This window comes from Oncorhynchus nerka, linkage group LG17 (assembly GCF_034236695.1).
Source record: "Oncorhynchus nerka isolate Pitt River linkage group LG17, Oner_Uvic_2.0, whole genome shotgun sequence".
In the NCBI taxonomy this organism is placed as follows: domain Eukaryota; kingdom Metazoa; phylum Chordata; class Actinopteri; order Salmoniformes; family Salmonidae; genus Oncorhynchus; species Oncorhynchus nerka.
The window spans coordinates 43218649-43235430 of record NC_088412.1 but is presented as its reverse complement, the minus strand read 5'-3'; the positions used below and the strand labels follow the sequence as shown (position 1 = coordinate 43235430).

Here is a 16782-nt window from a genome sequence, read left to right as displayed (position 1 = left end):
GCTATATCTGGCACACACCCAACACCTCTCATCACCCCGAGAACATCATCCCCACAGTGAAGCATGGTGGTGGCAGCATCATGCGTTGGGGATGTTTTTCATCGGCAGGGACTAGGAAACTGTTCAGAATTGAAGGAATGATGGTGGATGGCCCTAAATAAAGGGAAATTCTTGAGGGAAACCTGTTTCAGTCTTCCAGAGAATTGAGACTGGGACAGAGGTTCACCTTCCAGCAGGACAATGACCCTAAGCATACTGCTAAAGCAACACTTGAGTGGTTAAAGGGGAAACATTTAAGTCTTGGAATGGCCTAGTCAAAGCCCAGACCTCAATCCAATTGAGAATCTGTGGTATGACTTAAAGATGGCTGTACACCAGCGGAACCCATCCAACTTGAAGGAGCTGGAGCAGTTTTGCCTTGCAGAATGGGAAAAAAATCCCAGTGCCTAGATGTGCCAAGCTTATAGAGACATACCCCAAGAGACTTGCAGCTGTAATTGCTGCAAAAGGTGGCTCTACAAAGAATTGACATTAGGGGGGGGTGAATAGTTATGCACGCTCAAGTTCTGTTTTATGTCTTATTTCTTGTTTCACAATAATAATACAAATATTTTGCCTCCTCAAAGCGATAGGCATGTTGTGTAAATCAAATGATACAAACCCCCAAAAATCCATTTCAATTCCAGGTTGTAAGGCAACAAAATAGGAAAAATGCCAAGGGTGGTGAATACTTTCGCAAGTCACTGTATAGGTAGGGTTAAAGTGACTAGGCAACAGGATTGATAATAGACAGGAGCAGCAGCATGTAGCCATATGATACACTATTTAGCAGTTTTGTTGCTCAGTCTTATGGCTTGGGGGTAGAAGCTGTTCAGGGTCCTGTTGGTTCCAGACTTGGTGCACTGGTACTGCTTGGGTGGCTGGAGTCTTTGACAATGTTTTGGTCCTACCTCCGATACTGCCTGGTATAGAGGTCTTGGATGGCAGGGAGCTCAGTCGTATTCACCACCCTCTTTACCAAGTGACAATGCAGCCAGTCAAGATGCTCTCAATGGTGCAGCTGTAGAATGTTTTGAGGATATTTTGGTGATGAGGCACTGCTCTCTTCACAACTGTGAGGGTTAGTGTTAACCATGTACTTTCCTTAGTGACGTGGACGCCGAGGAACAAAAATATAAAACGCAACATGCAAGAATTTCAAAGATTTGACTGAGTTACAGTTCATATAAAGAAATTAGCCAATTTAAATGAATTAATTAGGCCCTATTCTATGGATTTCACGTGACTTGGAATAGAGATATGCATCCCTTTGTCATAGAGACCTAAAAAAAGAAAAGTAGGGGAGTGGGTCAGAAAACCAGTCAGTATCTTTGTGTGAATACAATCTGCCTCATGCAGCACATCTCCTTCACATAGAGCTGATCAGGCTGTTGATTGTGACCTGTGGAATGTTGTTCCACTCTTCAATAGCTGTGCGAAGTTGCTGGGTATTGACGGGAACAAACTGTTTTACACGTCAATCCAGAGCATCCCAAACATGCTCAATGGGTGACATGTCTAGTGAGTATGCAGGCCATGGAAGTACTGGGACATTTTCAGCTTCCAGGAATTGTGTATAGATCCTTGCGACACGTGGCCATGTATTATAATGCTGGAATATTCGGCAAACCGCTCACTAAAGTCGGTGACGACGCCAAACTGCAGTCAGGTCAAAACCCTGGTGAGGACAATGAGCACAGCTTTCCTAAGACGGTTTCTGACAGTTTGTGCAGAAATTCTTCGGTTGTGCAAACCCACAGTTTCATCAGTTGTCTGAGTGGCTGGTCTCAGACAATCCCGCAGATGAAGAAGCAGGATGTCGAGATCCTGGGCTGGCGTAGTTACACATCGTCTGCTGTTGTGAAGGCGGTTTGACATACTGCAAAATTCTCTAAAATGACGTTGGAGCCGGCTTATGGTAGAGAAATTAACATTCAATACTCTGGCAACAGGTCTTGCGGACATTCCAACAGTTAACATGCCAATTGCACGCTCCCTCAAAACTTGAGACGTCTGTGGCATTGTGTTATGTGACTGTACATTTGAGTGGCCTTTTATTGTTCCCAGCACAAGGTGCAACTGTGTAAGGATCATGCTGTTTAATCAGCTTCTTGATATGCCACACCTGTCAGTTGGATGGATTATTATTTTCAAAAAATATTTTGGGTGGTGGGAGTAGATAAGCTTTAATATTGCAGATAGATTGTGGCTTCCATCAATGTAATAGGCTGTATAATTTCCAATCCCCCATACAATCCGCCAATATATTTTCCCCTAACCCTACCACCCCAGGATAACAAAATACAAAATGAACAAGGGAAACTAATATACAGGCAAAGATGTTTGAGTGTAATCATGTTGGACATATTGGATTCAAAATTAAATGTATCTATACCAAAACAGCCTTTATGGGCATGAGTGTTGCACACGATTCTGAAAAATGTCTCTCACTAATAAAATGCATATTTACAGGTGATTTAACCTCCATCAAATGGTATTATGGCAGCCATATTGGATACCATATTGGATTTGAGGCAAAATCCAAGGTTGCCCCCAAAATAATCTGTGTTGCCGCCCTGATATATTTGTAAGAGTAGGGGCTCACGTGTAACTGTTTTTACTTTTGCAGGCAGGACCATACATCACTGAATGAGAGCAAATTTGACATGGAAAGTTGTCTATTAATTAGCTAACAAAAAGTAAAGCTTACATTCTTCATAAATATTCATAGTTGATATTTCTGCAAATTGTATCAATGTGTTACAGGTCTATGCCTGACCAAGATAAGGCAAAGCAGTGCGACACAAACAACACAGAGTTACACATGGGATAAACAAACATACAGTCAATAACACAATAGAAAAATCTATATAAAGTGTGTGCAAATGTAGTAAGATTAGGGATGTAAGGCAATAAATAGGCCATAGTGGTGAAATAATTACAGTTTAGCAATTAAACACTGGAGTGAGATGTGCAGAAGATGAATATGCAAGTAGAGACACTGGGGTGCAAAGGATCAAAAAGACAAAAACAATATGGGGGTGAGGTAGTTGGGTGGGGTATTTACAGATGGGCTGTGTACGGGTACAGTGATCGGTAAGCTGCTCTGACAGCTGATGCTTAAAGTTAGTGAGGGAGATGACTCCAGCTTCAGTGATTTTTGCAATTAGTTCCAGTCATTGTCAGCAAAGAACTGGAAGGAAAGGCGGCCAAAGGAGGAGTTGGCTTTGGGGATCACCAGTGAAATAAACCTGCTGGAACGCGTGCTGCTATGGTGACCAGTGAGCTGAGATAAGGCGGGGCTTTACCTAGCAAAGACTTATAGATGACCTAGAGCCAGTGGGTTTGGCGACGAATCTGAAGCGAGGGCCAGCCAACGAGACCATACAGGTCGCAGTGGTTGGTAGTATATGGGGCTTCGATGGCAAAACGGATGGCACTGTGATAGACTGCATCCAATTTTCTGAGTAGAGTGTTGGAGGAGATTTTGTAAATGACATCCCCGAAGTCAAGGATCGGTATGATAGTCAGTTTTGCGAGGGTATGTTTGACAGCATGAGTGAAGGAGGCTTTTTTGCGAAATAGGAAGCCGATTCTAGATTTAATTTTGGATTGGAGATGCTTAATTTGATTCTGGAAGGAGAGTTCACAGTCTAACCAGACATCTAGGTATTTGTAGTTGTCCACATATTCTAAGTCAGAACCGTTCAGAGTAGTGATGCTAGACGGGCAGGAGGGTAAGGGCAGCGATCGGTTGAAGAGCATGCATTTAGTTTTGTTTGCATTTAAGAGTAGTTGGAGGCCACGAAAGGAGAGTTGTATGGCATTGAAGCTCGTCTGGAGGTTTGTTAACACAGGGCCAGAAGGGCCAGAAGTATACAGAATGGTGTCGTCTGCGTAGAGGTGGATCAAAGAGTCACCAGCAGCAAGAGTGACACCATTGATGTATACAGAGAAAAGAGTCATGCCGAGAATTGAACCCTGTGGCACCCCCATAGAGACTGCCAGAGGTTCGGACAACAGGCCCTCCAATTTGACACACTGACTCTATCTGAGAAGTAGTTGGTGAACCAGGCTAGGCAGTCATTTGAGAAACCAAGGCTGTTGAGTCTGCCGATAAGAATGCGGTGATTGACAGAGTCGAAAGCCTTGGCCAGGTTGATGAAGATGGCTGATGGTGGTTATGATATCGTTTAGGACCTTGAGCATGGCACCCATTACCAGCTCGGAAACCAGATTGCATAGTGGAGAAGGTACGGTGGATTCGAAATGGTCGGAGATCTGTTTGTTAACTTGGCTTTCGAAAACTTTAGAAAAGCAGAACAGGATGGATATAGGTCTATAACAGTTTGGGTCTAGAGTGTCTCCCCCTTTGAAGAGGGGGATGACCGTGGAAGCTTTCCAATCTTTAGGGATCTCAGACGATACGAAAGAGAGGTTGAAAAGGCTAGTAATAGGGGTTGCAACAATTGCAGTGGATAATTTTTAGAAAGAGAGGGTCCAGATTGTCTAACCCAGCTGATTTGTAGGGGTCCAGATTTTGCAGCTCTTTCAGAACATCAGCTATCTGGATTTGGGTGAAGGAGAAATGGGGAGGCTTGGGCAAGTTGCTGTGGGGGGTGCAGAGCTGTTGACCGGGGTAGCCAGGTTGAAAGCATGGCCAGCCGTAGAAAAATGCTTATTGAAATTCTCGATTATCAGGGATTTATTGGTGGTGACAGTGTTTCCTAGCCTCAGTGTAGTGGGCAGCTGGGAGGAGGTGCTCTTATTCTCCATGGACTTTACAGTGTCCTAGAACTTTTTGGAGTTTGTGCTACAGGATGCAAATTCTTGTTTGAAAAAGCTGGCCTTTGCTTTCCTAACTGCCTGTGTATATTGGTTCCTAACTTCCCTGAAAAGTTGCATATCGGGGGGCTATTTGATGCTAATGCAGTACGCCACAGGATGTTTTTGTGGGCAGTCAAGTCTGGAGTGAACCAAGGGCTATATCTGTTCTTAGTTCTACATTTTTTGAATGGGGGATGCTTGTCTAAGATGGTGAGGAAAGCACTTTTAAAGAATAACCAGGCATCCTCTACTGATGGAATGAGGTCAATATCCTTCCAGGATACCCAGGCTAGGTCAATTAGAAAGGCCTTCTCGCTGATGTGTTTTGGGGAGCTTTTGTTTCAAATATTTTTATTAAACACACACAAGAATGGTGTATAGGTATACATGACAGGTATACAATTCTTATCTAAACATAAAAGAGCATACAGGAACAACAAGACCCAGAGTTCTGGGTGCAGAACAAATAATACAAAACACGACATACAAAACAAGGACACGTAGAAAGAAAGAGGGAAGATGTCCCCCCTATCCCCCCTCCCAACTGCTCGGGTGGCAGGGCCAGCACATGCTGCCCAAAGGTAGATTAAAATATTACAATTGAGAGTGCGTTAATAAGTACAAATTCACAGCGCCGACTCGTCCAAGTAGGAGAGGAAAGGCTGCCAGATTTGATCAAATGTTGATAATTTATTGTTCAGAATATATCTAATTATTTCTAAGTGTACAGTGTTTGCCAATTCACTGAGCCATAATTTGGTAGAGGGCGCTTCCCTCCGTTTCCAAAAAAACAAGATTAGTTTTTTTGCCGAGATGAGACCATACGAGATTAGTTGTTTTTGGGGGTTGGTTAATCTGTTTAGGGACTCAGATACTCCCAGGATTATCAGAAGCGGGTCTGGATCTATTGAAGTCTCCAAAACTTCAGAGAGGATCCTAAAAATTGCACACCAATAACCATGCAAGCTAGAGCATAGGGCAAAGCAGTGGAGTAGTGTACCCTGCGTAGCCTGACATTTATCACATGTAGGGGATGTGTCAGGAAATATCCTATGCAGTTTAGTTTTGGAATAGTGTAATACCTTGAGTTGTATGAGACGATGTCTGGAATTAATGGAGCATGTGTGGATATACTCCAAGCTCTCTTCCCAGTCTGCCACCGAGATGTCAGTCCCTAGTTCTTCCTCCCATTTTGCCTTGATGGCACCAGTAGAAGGTGTGCTAACAGATTGAAAAGCATCATATAGACGCGATATCAGTTTATCTGAGGTGGGGCATATTTTTATGCATCCGTCAAATTTTAGGGAGCTTTTGACAGTGATGAGGGGTTGGTTGTTTGACCGCGGACCCATTACGGATGCAGGCAACGAGGCAGTGATCACTGAGATCCTGGTTGAAGACAGCAGAGGTGTATTTAGAGGGCAAGTTTGTCAGGATGATATCTATGAGGGTGCTCGTGTTTACGGATTTAGGGTTATACCTGGTAGGTTCCTTGATAATTTGTGTGAGATTGAGGGCATCTAACTTAGATTGTCGGACGGCTGGGGTGTTAAGCATATCCCAGTTTAGGTCACCTAACAGTACAAACTCTGAAGATAAATAGGGGGCAATTAATTCAAATATGGTGTCCAGGGCACAGCTGAGGGGGTCTATAACAAGCGGCAATAGTGAGAGACTTATTTCTCCTGAACTTATTTAGGCATGCCGTAACGAAGGTTATGAATCCTCATTAACTCAAGATATTTCTGTATTTAATTTTCAATAAATGTGCCAAAATGACTAAAAACATGTTTTCACTTTGTCAATATGGGGTATTGTGTGTAGATGGATTAAAAACAAATGTTTTAATCACAAACACAATCTCAAGATTTTCTCCAACTGCTAACATCAGTGGAATCTGAGGACGATTGCTGGGACGAGGGTTGATCGGAGCTCCGGTATCAATCGTTGATAAACAAACAATCAAACCTTTCTCTGCGTGGCGGCTGTTCGGCACGGCTGTGCTGTGACTGGGGCAGAGATGGTATGAGATAGTGATTAGAGAAGAAAGTCAAGCAAGTATGGAGCAAAGCGGTACAAGGGGGGATTAGGAAAGAGAAAAGGAAAGCGGGAGAGAAAGGGAGTAGGGGTTTTAAGAGGAGCGAGAGGTTTAAAGAGGCAGAAAAATACGTTTTAGGAAAGCAACAGTTTCCAACACTAGTGGCAGTTTCCAACGCTAGAGGCAGAAAGCGCAGAGGAAGTGCGAGATAAGTTGCGAGGGGAGCATAAAGTGATTCTGAAGTTTAGGGAGGAAGGGAGAGTTGGGGCGATGAGTCTGATAAGGTTGACGGCTGTGATAAAATAGTTGATTGGGGAAGTTATCAATGCTAAAGAGATGGGAGCTTGTTGGTTCTGTAAGGACATGGCGCAGAGGGAAAAATCTCTCAGGGTGAAGCAAATAGGGAAGTGTAAGGTGGTGTCGAGCTGCTGGAATGTTCAAGCAGGGAAGCAGTGGATTAAAGGAGTGATAACAGGAGTGTCTGTCAGAGTTAGCATTAAAGAGGTTAGCTAATAGTGAACGCGGCTGGGAGGCGTCTAAGAATGACAGGGTTGACATGGGAAGAGGTTAGAGATTACCTCAATCAACCAAGGGTGGAGTCATTTATTACTGGATCTTTGTTATGGTGGTAGTACTATCATGGAATGCTCGAAGCATGTTGGCAGGAGTTCAAGCAGTTCATTGTGGATATGCCAGCTAAGCAACAAAAAAACTAGATGGCACCGACAGAGCTGGTTGCCTCGCTTCAGGTCCTTAGGAAACTATGCAGTAATTCGTTTTTTTTATGTATTATTTCTTACATTGTTAGCCCAGAAAATCTCAAGTGTTATTACATACAGCCGGGAAGAACTACTGGATATAAGAGCGACGTCAACTTACCAACATTACAATCAGGAATAAGACTTTCCCGAAGCGGACCCTTTGTTCAGACCTCCACCTTGGACATGGGATCTTATCTCAGAGGCCGACACAAAACAACACGGTTGCCGCAGGAGAGGCAGACGGAGCAGTCTACTGGTCAGACTTAGAAGGCGAGTACACCATCCACCGCTTCCGAGCATACTAGTCGCCAATGTCCAATCTCTAGACAACAAGGTGGACGAAATTATGGCACGAGTTGCCTTACAGAGAGACATCAGAAATTGTAACATTCTCTGTTTCACGGAAACATGGCTCACTCTGGATATGGTCTCAGAGTCGGTACAGCCACCCGGTTTCTTCACGCATTGCGCCGACAGAAACAAACATCTCTCTGGTAAGAAGAAGGGCGGTGGTCTATGCCTTATGTTTAATGACTCATGGTGTAATCATAACAACATACAGGAACTCAAATCCTTTTGTTCACCTGACCTAGAATTCCTTACAATCAAATGCCGAACGCATTATCTACCAAGAGAATTATCTTTGATTATAGTCACAGCCGTGTATATCTCCCCCCAAGCAGATACCTCGAAGGCCCTGAAATAACTTCACTGGACTTGATGTAAACTGGAAACCATATATCCTGAGGCTGCATTTATTGTAGTTGGGGATGTTAACAAAACTAATCTGAGAACAAGGCTTCCTAAATTCCATCAGCATTTCGAATGAGCGACATGAGCTGGTAGCATGGACCATCTGGTGCTAATCTGGACCATTGCTTCCGCGAGCCTGTAGACAGAAACTAAAATAGGAAACGCCCGTGCTCAGGTCTATCCAACGCTGGTCCGACCAATCGGATTCCACGCGTCAAGATTGCTTTGATCACGTGGACTGGGATATGTTCCGGATAGCCCCAGACAACAACATTGACGTAGACTCTGACTAGGTGAGCGTATTTATTAGAAAGCGGGTCAGTGATGTTGTACCCAATGTGACTATTAAAACCTTCCCTAACCAGAAACCGTGGATTGTTGGCAGCATTCCCGCAAAACTGAAAGTGCGAACCACCGCTTTTAATTATGGCAAGGCGACTGGAATCATGACTGAATATAATCAGTGTAGCTATTCCCTCTGCAAGGCAATCAAACAAGCGAAGTGTCAGTATAGAGATAAAGTAGTCGCAATTCAACGGATCAAACACAAGACGTATGTGGCAGGGTCTACAGTTAATCACAGATTTAAAAAAGAAAACCAGCCCCGTCGCGGACATCGACGTCTTGCTCCCAGACAAATTAAACAACTACTTTGCTTGCTTTGAGGAAAATACAGTGCCACTGACACGGCCTGCTATTAAAGCCTGTGGGCTCTCCTTCACTGTGGCCAACGTGAGTAAAACATTTAAACGTATTAACCCTCCCAAGGCTGCCGGCCCAGGCCGCATCCCGAGCCGCGTCCTCAGCGCATGCGCAGACAGCGCATGTAAAGACACCCTCTCTGGTGTCTTTACAGACATATTCAATAAATCCCTATCCCAGAGTGTTATGCCCACATGCTCCAAGATGGCCACCATTGTTCCTGTTCCCAAGAAAGCTAAGGTAACTGAACTAAATGACTATCGCCCCGTAGCACTCACTTCTATCATCATGAAGTGATTTGAAAGACTAGTCAAGGATCATATCATCTCCACCCTACCTGTCGCCCTAGACCCACTGCCATTTGCTTACCGCTCCAATAGGTCCACAGACGACCCAATCACCATCACACTGCACTAACCCATCTGGACAAGAGGAATACCTATGTAAGAATGCTGTTTATGGACTACAGCATTTAACACCATACTACCCTCCAAACTCGTCATTAAGCTCGAGACACTGGGTCTCAACCCCGCCCTGTTCTACTTGGTCCTGGACTTTGACGGGCCCCAGGTGGTGAGGGTAGGAAACAACATCATTTTTATTGCCCCATATAAATTTGGTGATGCTTTGGTTAGTTGTTTTGAAGAAGGAAACAGATAGCATGGGAGCATCTGAAATAAGTAGTTCAGTCTAGGGAGGACGTTCATACGGATTACATGTACATATTCTTATCTTTTCCTTTACATTTGTGTGTATAAGGTAGTCTGTGAATTTATTAGATTACTTGTTAGATATTAATGCGGGGATTTTAATGGATGGAAATGGCCAAGTGATGGAAAATCTGATAGTAATTCAAGATATGGTGTGCCTGAATGATGGCCGAGGGACCAGTACACCTTCTCATTTACACCTGGGGAATAGTCACTGCCCTGGGGCATTGGGATATTTTTTAGAGGAAAGAGTGCCTCTAACACCACTTCCAGCAGTCTCCCATCCAGGGACTGACCTTCAGAAGCAAGCCAGCAGTGGTATGCAGGGTGGTATGCTGCTGGCAATACTGATACTATGAGTCAGGATTTTTTTGTTTATTTTTGTTGAATCTTTACCCCTTTTTCTCCCCAATTTCATGGTATCCAATTGTTAGTAGCTACTATCTTGTCTCATCGTACGGGCTCAGGAGAGACGAAGGTTGAAAGTCATGCGTCCTCCGATACACAACCCAACCAGGTTCTTAACACAGCGCGCTTCCAACCCGGAAGCCAGCCGCACCAATGTGTCGGAGGAAACACCGTGCACCTGGCAACCTTGGTTAGCGTGCACTGCGCCCGGCCACAGGGGTCGCTAGTGCGCGATGAGACAAGGATATCCCTACCGGCCAAAACCTCCCTAAACCAGACGACGCTAGGCCAATTGTGCGTCGCCCCATGGACCTCCCGGTCGCGGCCGGTTACGACAGAGCCTGGGCGCGAACCCAGAGTCTCTGGTGGCACAGCTGGCGCTGCAGTACAGCGCCCTTAAGCACTGCGCCACCCGCGAGGCCCCGTGAATCAGGATTTTGTGGCCATTTACACAGATGATTCAAACGATCCAAGGACAGGATGCACTGGGTCCGCATTTGTAGTGTAGGAATGTGGGGTGGCAGTCAGGAAACGTGTTACAGATCATCTGGCTGTATATACGGCAGAGCTGATAGTCATACTGTTGGCCTTGCAGTGGGTGGAGGAAGTCAAGCCAGACAGAGAAGTTATTTGCTCCGATTCATGTGCAGTGTTGAGCAGTCTGCAGTTTTTTAGTTCACGTAGCAGACAAGACCTGCTTTATGAGGTGTCTACAAACCCATTGCAGGATTAGACAGATGGGTACACAGATAATATTTACTTGGGTTCCAGCCCATGTGGGGGTGGAGGAGAACGAGGCAGTTGATGTACTGGCTAAATAAGCACTTAGTAGTGGGGATGTTGATGTTGTAGCTTCAATGAGCAAGGCAGAGGCAAAAAGCCTGAAATTGACAGTGATGGTGCAGAGACGACAGGAGCAGTGGAATAGAGATACTAAGGGCCGGCATTTATTTCAAGTACAGAGGAAAGGGTAGGTTGGCAGGAAGGGAAAGAATAGAGGAGGCTATATTTAGAAGATTAAGGATGGGACACAGCCAGTTGAATAATACTTTAAATGTGATATAGGAAAGCATCCAACAGGAAAGTGTGATTATTGCCAGAAAACAGAGACCGTGGAGCGTGTATTGCTACAGTTTGGGCAGTATCAGTGGGAAAGAGAGGATGAGCTCTAGTATGAGGGAGAAGGGGATACGGGAAATGAGTTTATAGAGTATATTAAGTAGCAAGTAGGATTTAGTACAGTACATTAGGTGGTGGTAATGCACCATAACGTTGGATGCCAACCACCGATTAACCCCACCGAAGAACACAATCCCAAAGATTGAAGAACGCTAAAGACTCGGCCCACGAAGCCAGCTAGGCCGTTTCCTTGTATTATAACCATGACCATGTGCCTTACGGTAGATTGTGACAGCCGGTTAAATGGCATCCCTTGAGAAGGCAAGAACAAGATGTATGTCAGAAGAAGTGCAGTACTTTCATACGGTGATGTATATTTGGAATATGGAGGAGGAATGGTGGGAAAAAGAGAAGCAGGAGGAGGTCTAAGAGAGAGAGGGAGGAAGAGGGTGAGCTTGAGTGGGTAAACATTTTCAGAAAAAAAGGAGATGGTTTGTTAAAGAAGAATGGTAGAAAGTGTAAGCAGAGTGAGCTGAAGACAGGAGGAGAAATGGAAGTGAATGAGGACGAAGTATTGGAGGTGGTAGATGTGATGAGGTTTTCGGAGCCCGAGGCTTGCACTGAAGGTCAGGATAAAGATGAGTCTGTGACAGTAGGAGTGAAGTTTAGAAAAAAAGTGGACCCTTGCCTTTTGGCTAATCCATTTGTGATTTCAGGGTGGGTGAAAACAGAGTTGGTTGCTGTTGAATTGGTGAGGGTAATCAGAGGTGGTCTTGTGATAATTGTTAAGTGTTTCTGCTGGTCAGAGGGAGAAGGCGCTCCGTGTTAAAAGAATGGGGGCAAGAAATGTGAATGGTTTTGCTCTCAAGAAAAGAGCGCCATTGAAAAGGAGTGATTACTGGGGTAGCAGTAAATGTAAAGGTTGAACTGAAGGGGAAGATTCCCGGTGTTTGCGGGTGGCGTGAGTGGTGAAACAGAAGAATTATTGTCTGTTCTTTTGAATTTTGATGTTGAGTCTGGCCGACAAAGTGATGATAGGATTTATAATTTATCATGTTCGAGCTATTATGCCGAATACATTTTATTGTTACAGGTGTCAAGCTTATGGGCATGTGGCAGCAGTGTGTAGGAGGGAGGTTCCTAGGTGTGAGAAGTGTGCAGAAGGGCATGAGATCCTGAGAGGAGTGGTGTTTGTAGTGTATACTGTATGTACCAGCACAGAGGGATAGGCCAACAAGTGATATATGTTTCAGTAAGATTGGATTTATAGCAATGGTTATCAACTGTACTGCAGGGATGGAAGGTAAGTCACAGAAAATTGGGTTGTGGTGGCAGCTGCAGAGAAGTATTTGGGTGTGCGAGACTTGATATCAGAAGAGTTACAGGGTGTGCTAAGTGTTGGTATAGTTTTTATTTTTTTTAAGCAAAGTATAAGGGAGTTATACTCCAATCTAGTAGGTGGCGGTAATGCAAACATTTATTGGATGCCAACCGCAGTTAAACCTAGTCGAAGAAGTGCCTCACTGTACTTGCGGTTTTTCATGATTACAGAAGATAAAGTTGGACGCAAGAATGTATACAACAGCGTGCCTCAAATAACAAGTGACTGTGGAGGATTTCATAAACATTGGCTAGTAGGCTGGAGAGAAGGTAGCAATCTAACTAGCTAAAACAGCAGTCTAACGTTCGCTGGCTTGATAAAACAGTCCATTAACTTTACCTAGCTACCTGCCACATTATCTATCCAGCTGCAAGATATTGAGCAAAGCTCAGTCTGCGTTTCGCCTTGCGACACAAAAAGGGAACATCATGGACAAGGTAACTTACCGGCAAAACGTTTTGCGAAGAGAAAGCAGCTACCTAGCTGGCAGCTTAGCAAGATAACGTTAGCTAATGTCAGTTCAGTGATCTCATCATATGGCTGTTCATTTTTCAGTTATTTAATTGTATGATCTGAAGTAGCTTGCTCGCTTTCTGTCTTATTGGTAACGTTCATGTGTCGCTATTAAATACTTAGTTAGCTAGCTTGTATCACATAACAATGAGACAGATATTTCACCAGATGTATAAATGTGAAGCATCCGGTTGGCGTTTCCACTCACTATCAAATATGGTAGTGAGAGGAAGCCCAGTGTCCGGCAGTGGGAGAAGATGGAACGAGATGGATTTTGGCCGACATTCTGTTAATATAATAATCGATGAAACATTTGATCTCAATAGTTTTCTGTAACCAAAAGTATGTTGCAAACAGAGTGGGCTTTTTTGTAGACTTGACCCTTTTACAAAGTTTTGTTTATTTATTTTACATTTTCATTTAGACGGGGTGCAAAGGCGTTTCGAGTTGTTGTACACGCGCATTTGAGTAGGCGTTCCCCAACGGAAATATGCAAATGTTGCTAGAACACGCCAATTGGATCTCGCTATCTCGTGCTTTTGGGTCTTCCCCCCTTGCTTGTTCTGCCCACTATGGCTCATTTGTTCCCATTTGAAACGACAGACCACAGCCTATCTTGTTTTAGTTATACAAATCTTTGCTTGTATCTCACCTGCCAGCCAACAAGCCAGATAGAATCCTCCACTTGTTTCGACCATATGACAGGGAACGCCCAGGATGTCAGCCACATGGCACCAGCCCCGGTTTCGAGCAGAGGTGTACCCCACCCTCCCCATGGTGTCTTGGAGGTCACTTATTCCAAAACATACAGTCCGTTGCTTCTCTGTAGTTTGAACCAAATGCTGTCAAAGGGGCAGGAAAGCATCCTTCTTATTGAACTAACTAGATGTCAACCTAAACTAGCCATGTACCCCAACTCCTCCACTGAGTTGAGCGCAGACTAGAGTTTTTTTTTATTAACCTCTGATTCCTTCGAGTCACTCTGTGTCGATACTTAAATGTACCCATGTTAGTCCTCTGTTGCGTGCCTTTCGCTGTTTCTTTTAAATAAAACTTTAATTAAATACAACCACCTCGGCACTAATGTTCATGTGCCAATTGAATTTCAATGTGGAGGAGGTACTTAACTAACCTAAAACCAGACATGATAGATAAGGCAAGGGATGGTACAGAATCTTGCTGGGCAAGAGGCTTGGTCACCCATGAACTGCAGGACTAGGATGATGCTCTGCAAAATTGGCAACTTTTAGCTACACAACACCGACTGAATAATATTTTTCTACAGGCAGATTTCTTAAAGGGTCTCCCTGTTTACAACAAGAGCAATTTCAGCCTGTTCCATGCAGACCCTGTGTGCAAAGCATCGGTGAGCACTTACTCATCTATCAGAACATTTGTAATATGACAGATGAACATCATCAGTCTTGCTCCACCTGAAACGATTTTAAATCACTTTTTACAGAACCGAAGACCGTCCGTGTACCTCCCGACATGCGAGTACCCCTCAGAACAGAGTAAGTTCCTTCATCCTTACTGGAGAGCACATACTTCATCGACAGTCTTTATTTTCTTTGTCTTGGGAAACATGTACTGCTAGAAATGTAAAAATGTATTTTAAACTCAAGCCATTTCCCCTTTCGAAAACAACTAAATTATTCCTTTTACTTCCTAGTCATTGTCACGGAGAAAACAAATATCCTCCTTCGCTACCTTCACCAACAGTGGGACAAAAAGGTGAGTTTGCGGGGGCTTCCCATTCCAGAATGAATAGATACATTTATGAATAGCAAGGTGTCATGCAAGAGTAACAGATGTGACCTGTAACAGACCAGGAACTGCTTAAAGCATGGTCAGCAATGCTCACTCTGAAACATCAACTTTGTAGAGGAGGTTGTCAATCAGGTGAGTGAAAGCACTGATTGTCCTCCTCTGTTGAACAGAATGCAGCGAAGAAGAGGGAACAGGATCAAGGAGAGGGAGGGAGTCCAGCACCTCCACACAAAATTGCAAGGACAGATAGCCAAGAGATGAACGAGGACTCTTAGGAGTGTGTGTGTGCACATCTGGAGGAAGCACATGTACAGGCACACAACAGACATGACTATAGAGACATACGAGACACTCACACTTTGACAAACAACCTGAGAAAATGTTCACCCTGGTTTGGGAAAATGAAAAAAAAGTGGCTTTTTTTTGTTACCTTCAAAGAGTTTCCTGCCTTGTCTAGTGCCCTGTTTTCAGCTTCACTCCCTAGCCCTGACCACATGGGACGCTGCAACATCTTTCTACACAGTTTGCAGACCCAATACACTGAACTTCTGCCTGCCACAGCAGGGGAGGACCCAAGGATGTATATAAACTCTGGTTTGATGATGCAATGTATTGGCAGTTGAGAGGCTTTGAAGCCACTGGTCGGCCATATTGGCACTCTCCAGTAGGATCAGTCCGCCATAGGAATTAATGGAATTAACAGTATTTCAATTAAATGTTTGAAGAGAAAATGACATGCATTTCATTTCACAGTAACCCTAGTACTCACAAAAAATTAACATTTAATGTTTAGCTCACATAATATAATTTAAAAGTATGTATTAAAGTGTCTAATAGACTAAGTGTCAAAAACAAATGTGGCTTCCACAATCTTTTTTTTTTACAATGGAGGATTACCAAGATGGCTTTGCTGAGGCTTCAATACAGTGCCCCCTGTCAGTCATCCAGGGTTTATACACATCATTGGGAAGAACCCTCCCCCTGGACTTAATGTTCAATGTGCATTATCTTCCATTCTGCTCTGGATTTGTTTGTGTTTGAAGTTTGCTGCTTTGTTTTACTGTCAATTTTAGTTCTGAGATGTTAACTAGGACAAGTCAGTTAAGAACAAATTCTTATTTACAATGATGGCCAAACCCGGACGATGCTGGGACAATTGTGCGCCGCCCTATAGGACTCCCAATCACGACTGGATGTGATTCAGCCTGGATGACAAGTGACTCAACAGTATACTCGCTTAGTTTGATTTTTTGCTGCTTTCTGGCAAAGTATCCCTGTTAAACAAAAAGGATAATATGTCAAGCCAAATTGTTTTAGTCATAGGTGTTGACTACTCAGTTTGCTAGAATTGCTTTTCAATTTGTTTATACTGCAATCGATGGACCCATTAGGTATTTTAAACTCAAAAGTTATAGCACCGGTAGAACAAAGAATAGTAGCCTACATCAATGAGGGGAAGAGAGAAAGTTGTATTCAGTATGAAGACCTACAGTGCCTCCTGAAAGTACACACCCCTCGCACATTCTTCACATTTTTGCTGCCTTAGAATTAAATCTAAAAAGGAATGAAATGGGATTTTTTTTCTCCACCTTGTAGATCGGTTGGAAAATAATCAAATGTAGTCCTGTGTTGTCTTTTTATATTTTTTCTATAGCAAAATGTGAAGACTGCAACTTGTATGTAAATATAATAGCCAGTGCCAGCTGTTGGATATTAAGGTCTTGGCTTGATATTTATCAAAAATAAATTACTTTGAAACTG

The 16782-nt window shown here is 43.7% G+C and overlaps 2 protein-coding genes across 2 annotated transcripts in view; one reads left to right on the top strand and one right to left on the bottom strand.

Moving 5' to 3' along the window:
- The window catches only part of LOC115145294 (protein ABHD8-like), a 26275-nt gene extending 12665 nt beyond the window's left edge, over positions 1-13610 (bottom strand). The window contains exon 1 of the mRNA XM_029686755.2: positions 13185-13610. The gene's annotated coding sequence lies outside the window, so the exon portion shown is untranslated. The remainder of the gene's footprint in view (positions 1-13184) is intronic.
- On the top strand, positions 12835-16782 carry LOC115145296 (DET1- and DDB1-associated protein 1-like). The gene is made up of 5 exons (XM_029686757.2): positions 12835-13175; positions 14537-14617; positions 14714-14765; positions 14924-14985; positions 15192-16782. The coding sequence occupies exons 1-5, from the start codon at positions 13167-13169 to the stop codon at positions 15294-15296; spliced, it is 309 nt and encodes a 102-aa protein (XP_029542617.1). The 5' UTR covers positions 12835-13166; the 3' UTR covers positions 15297-16782.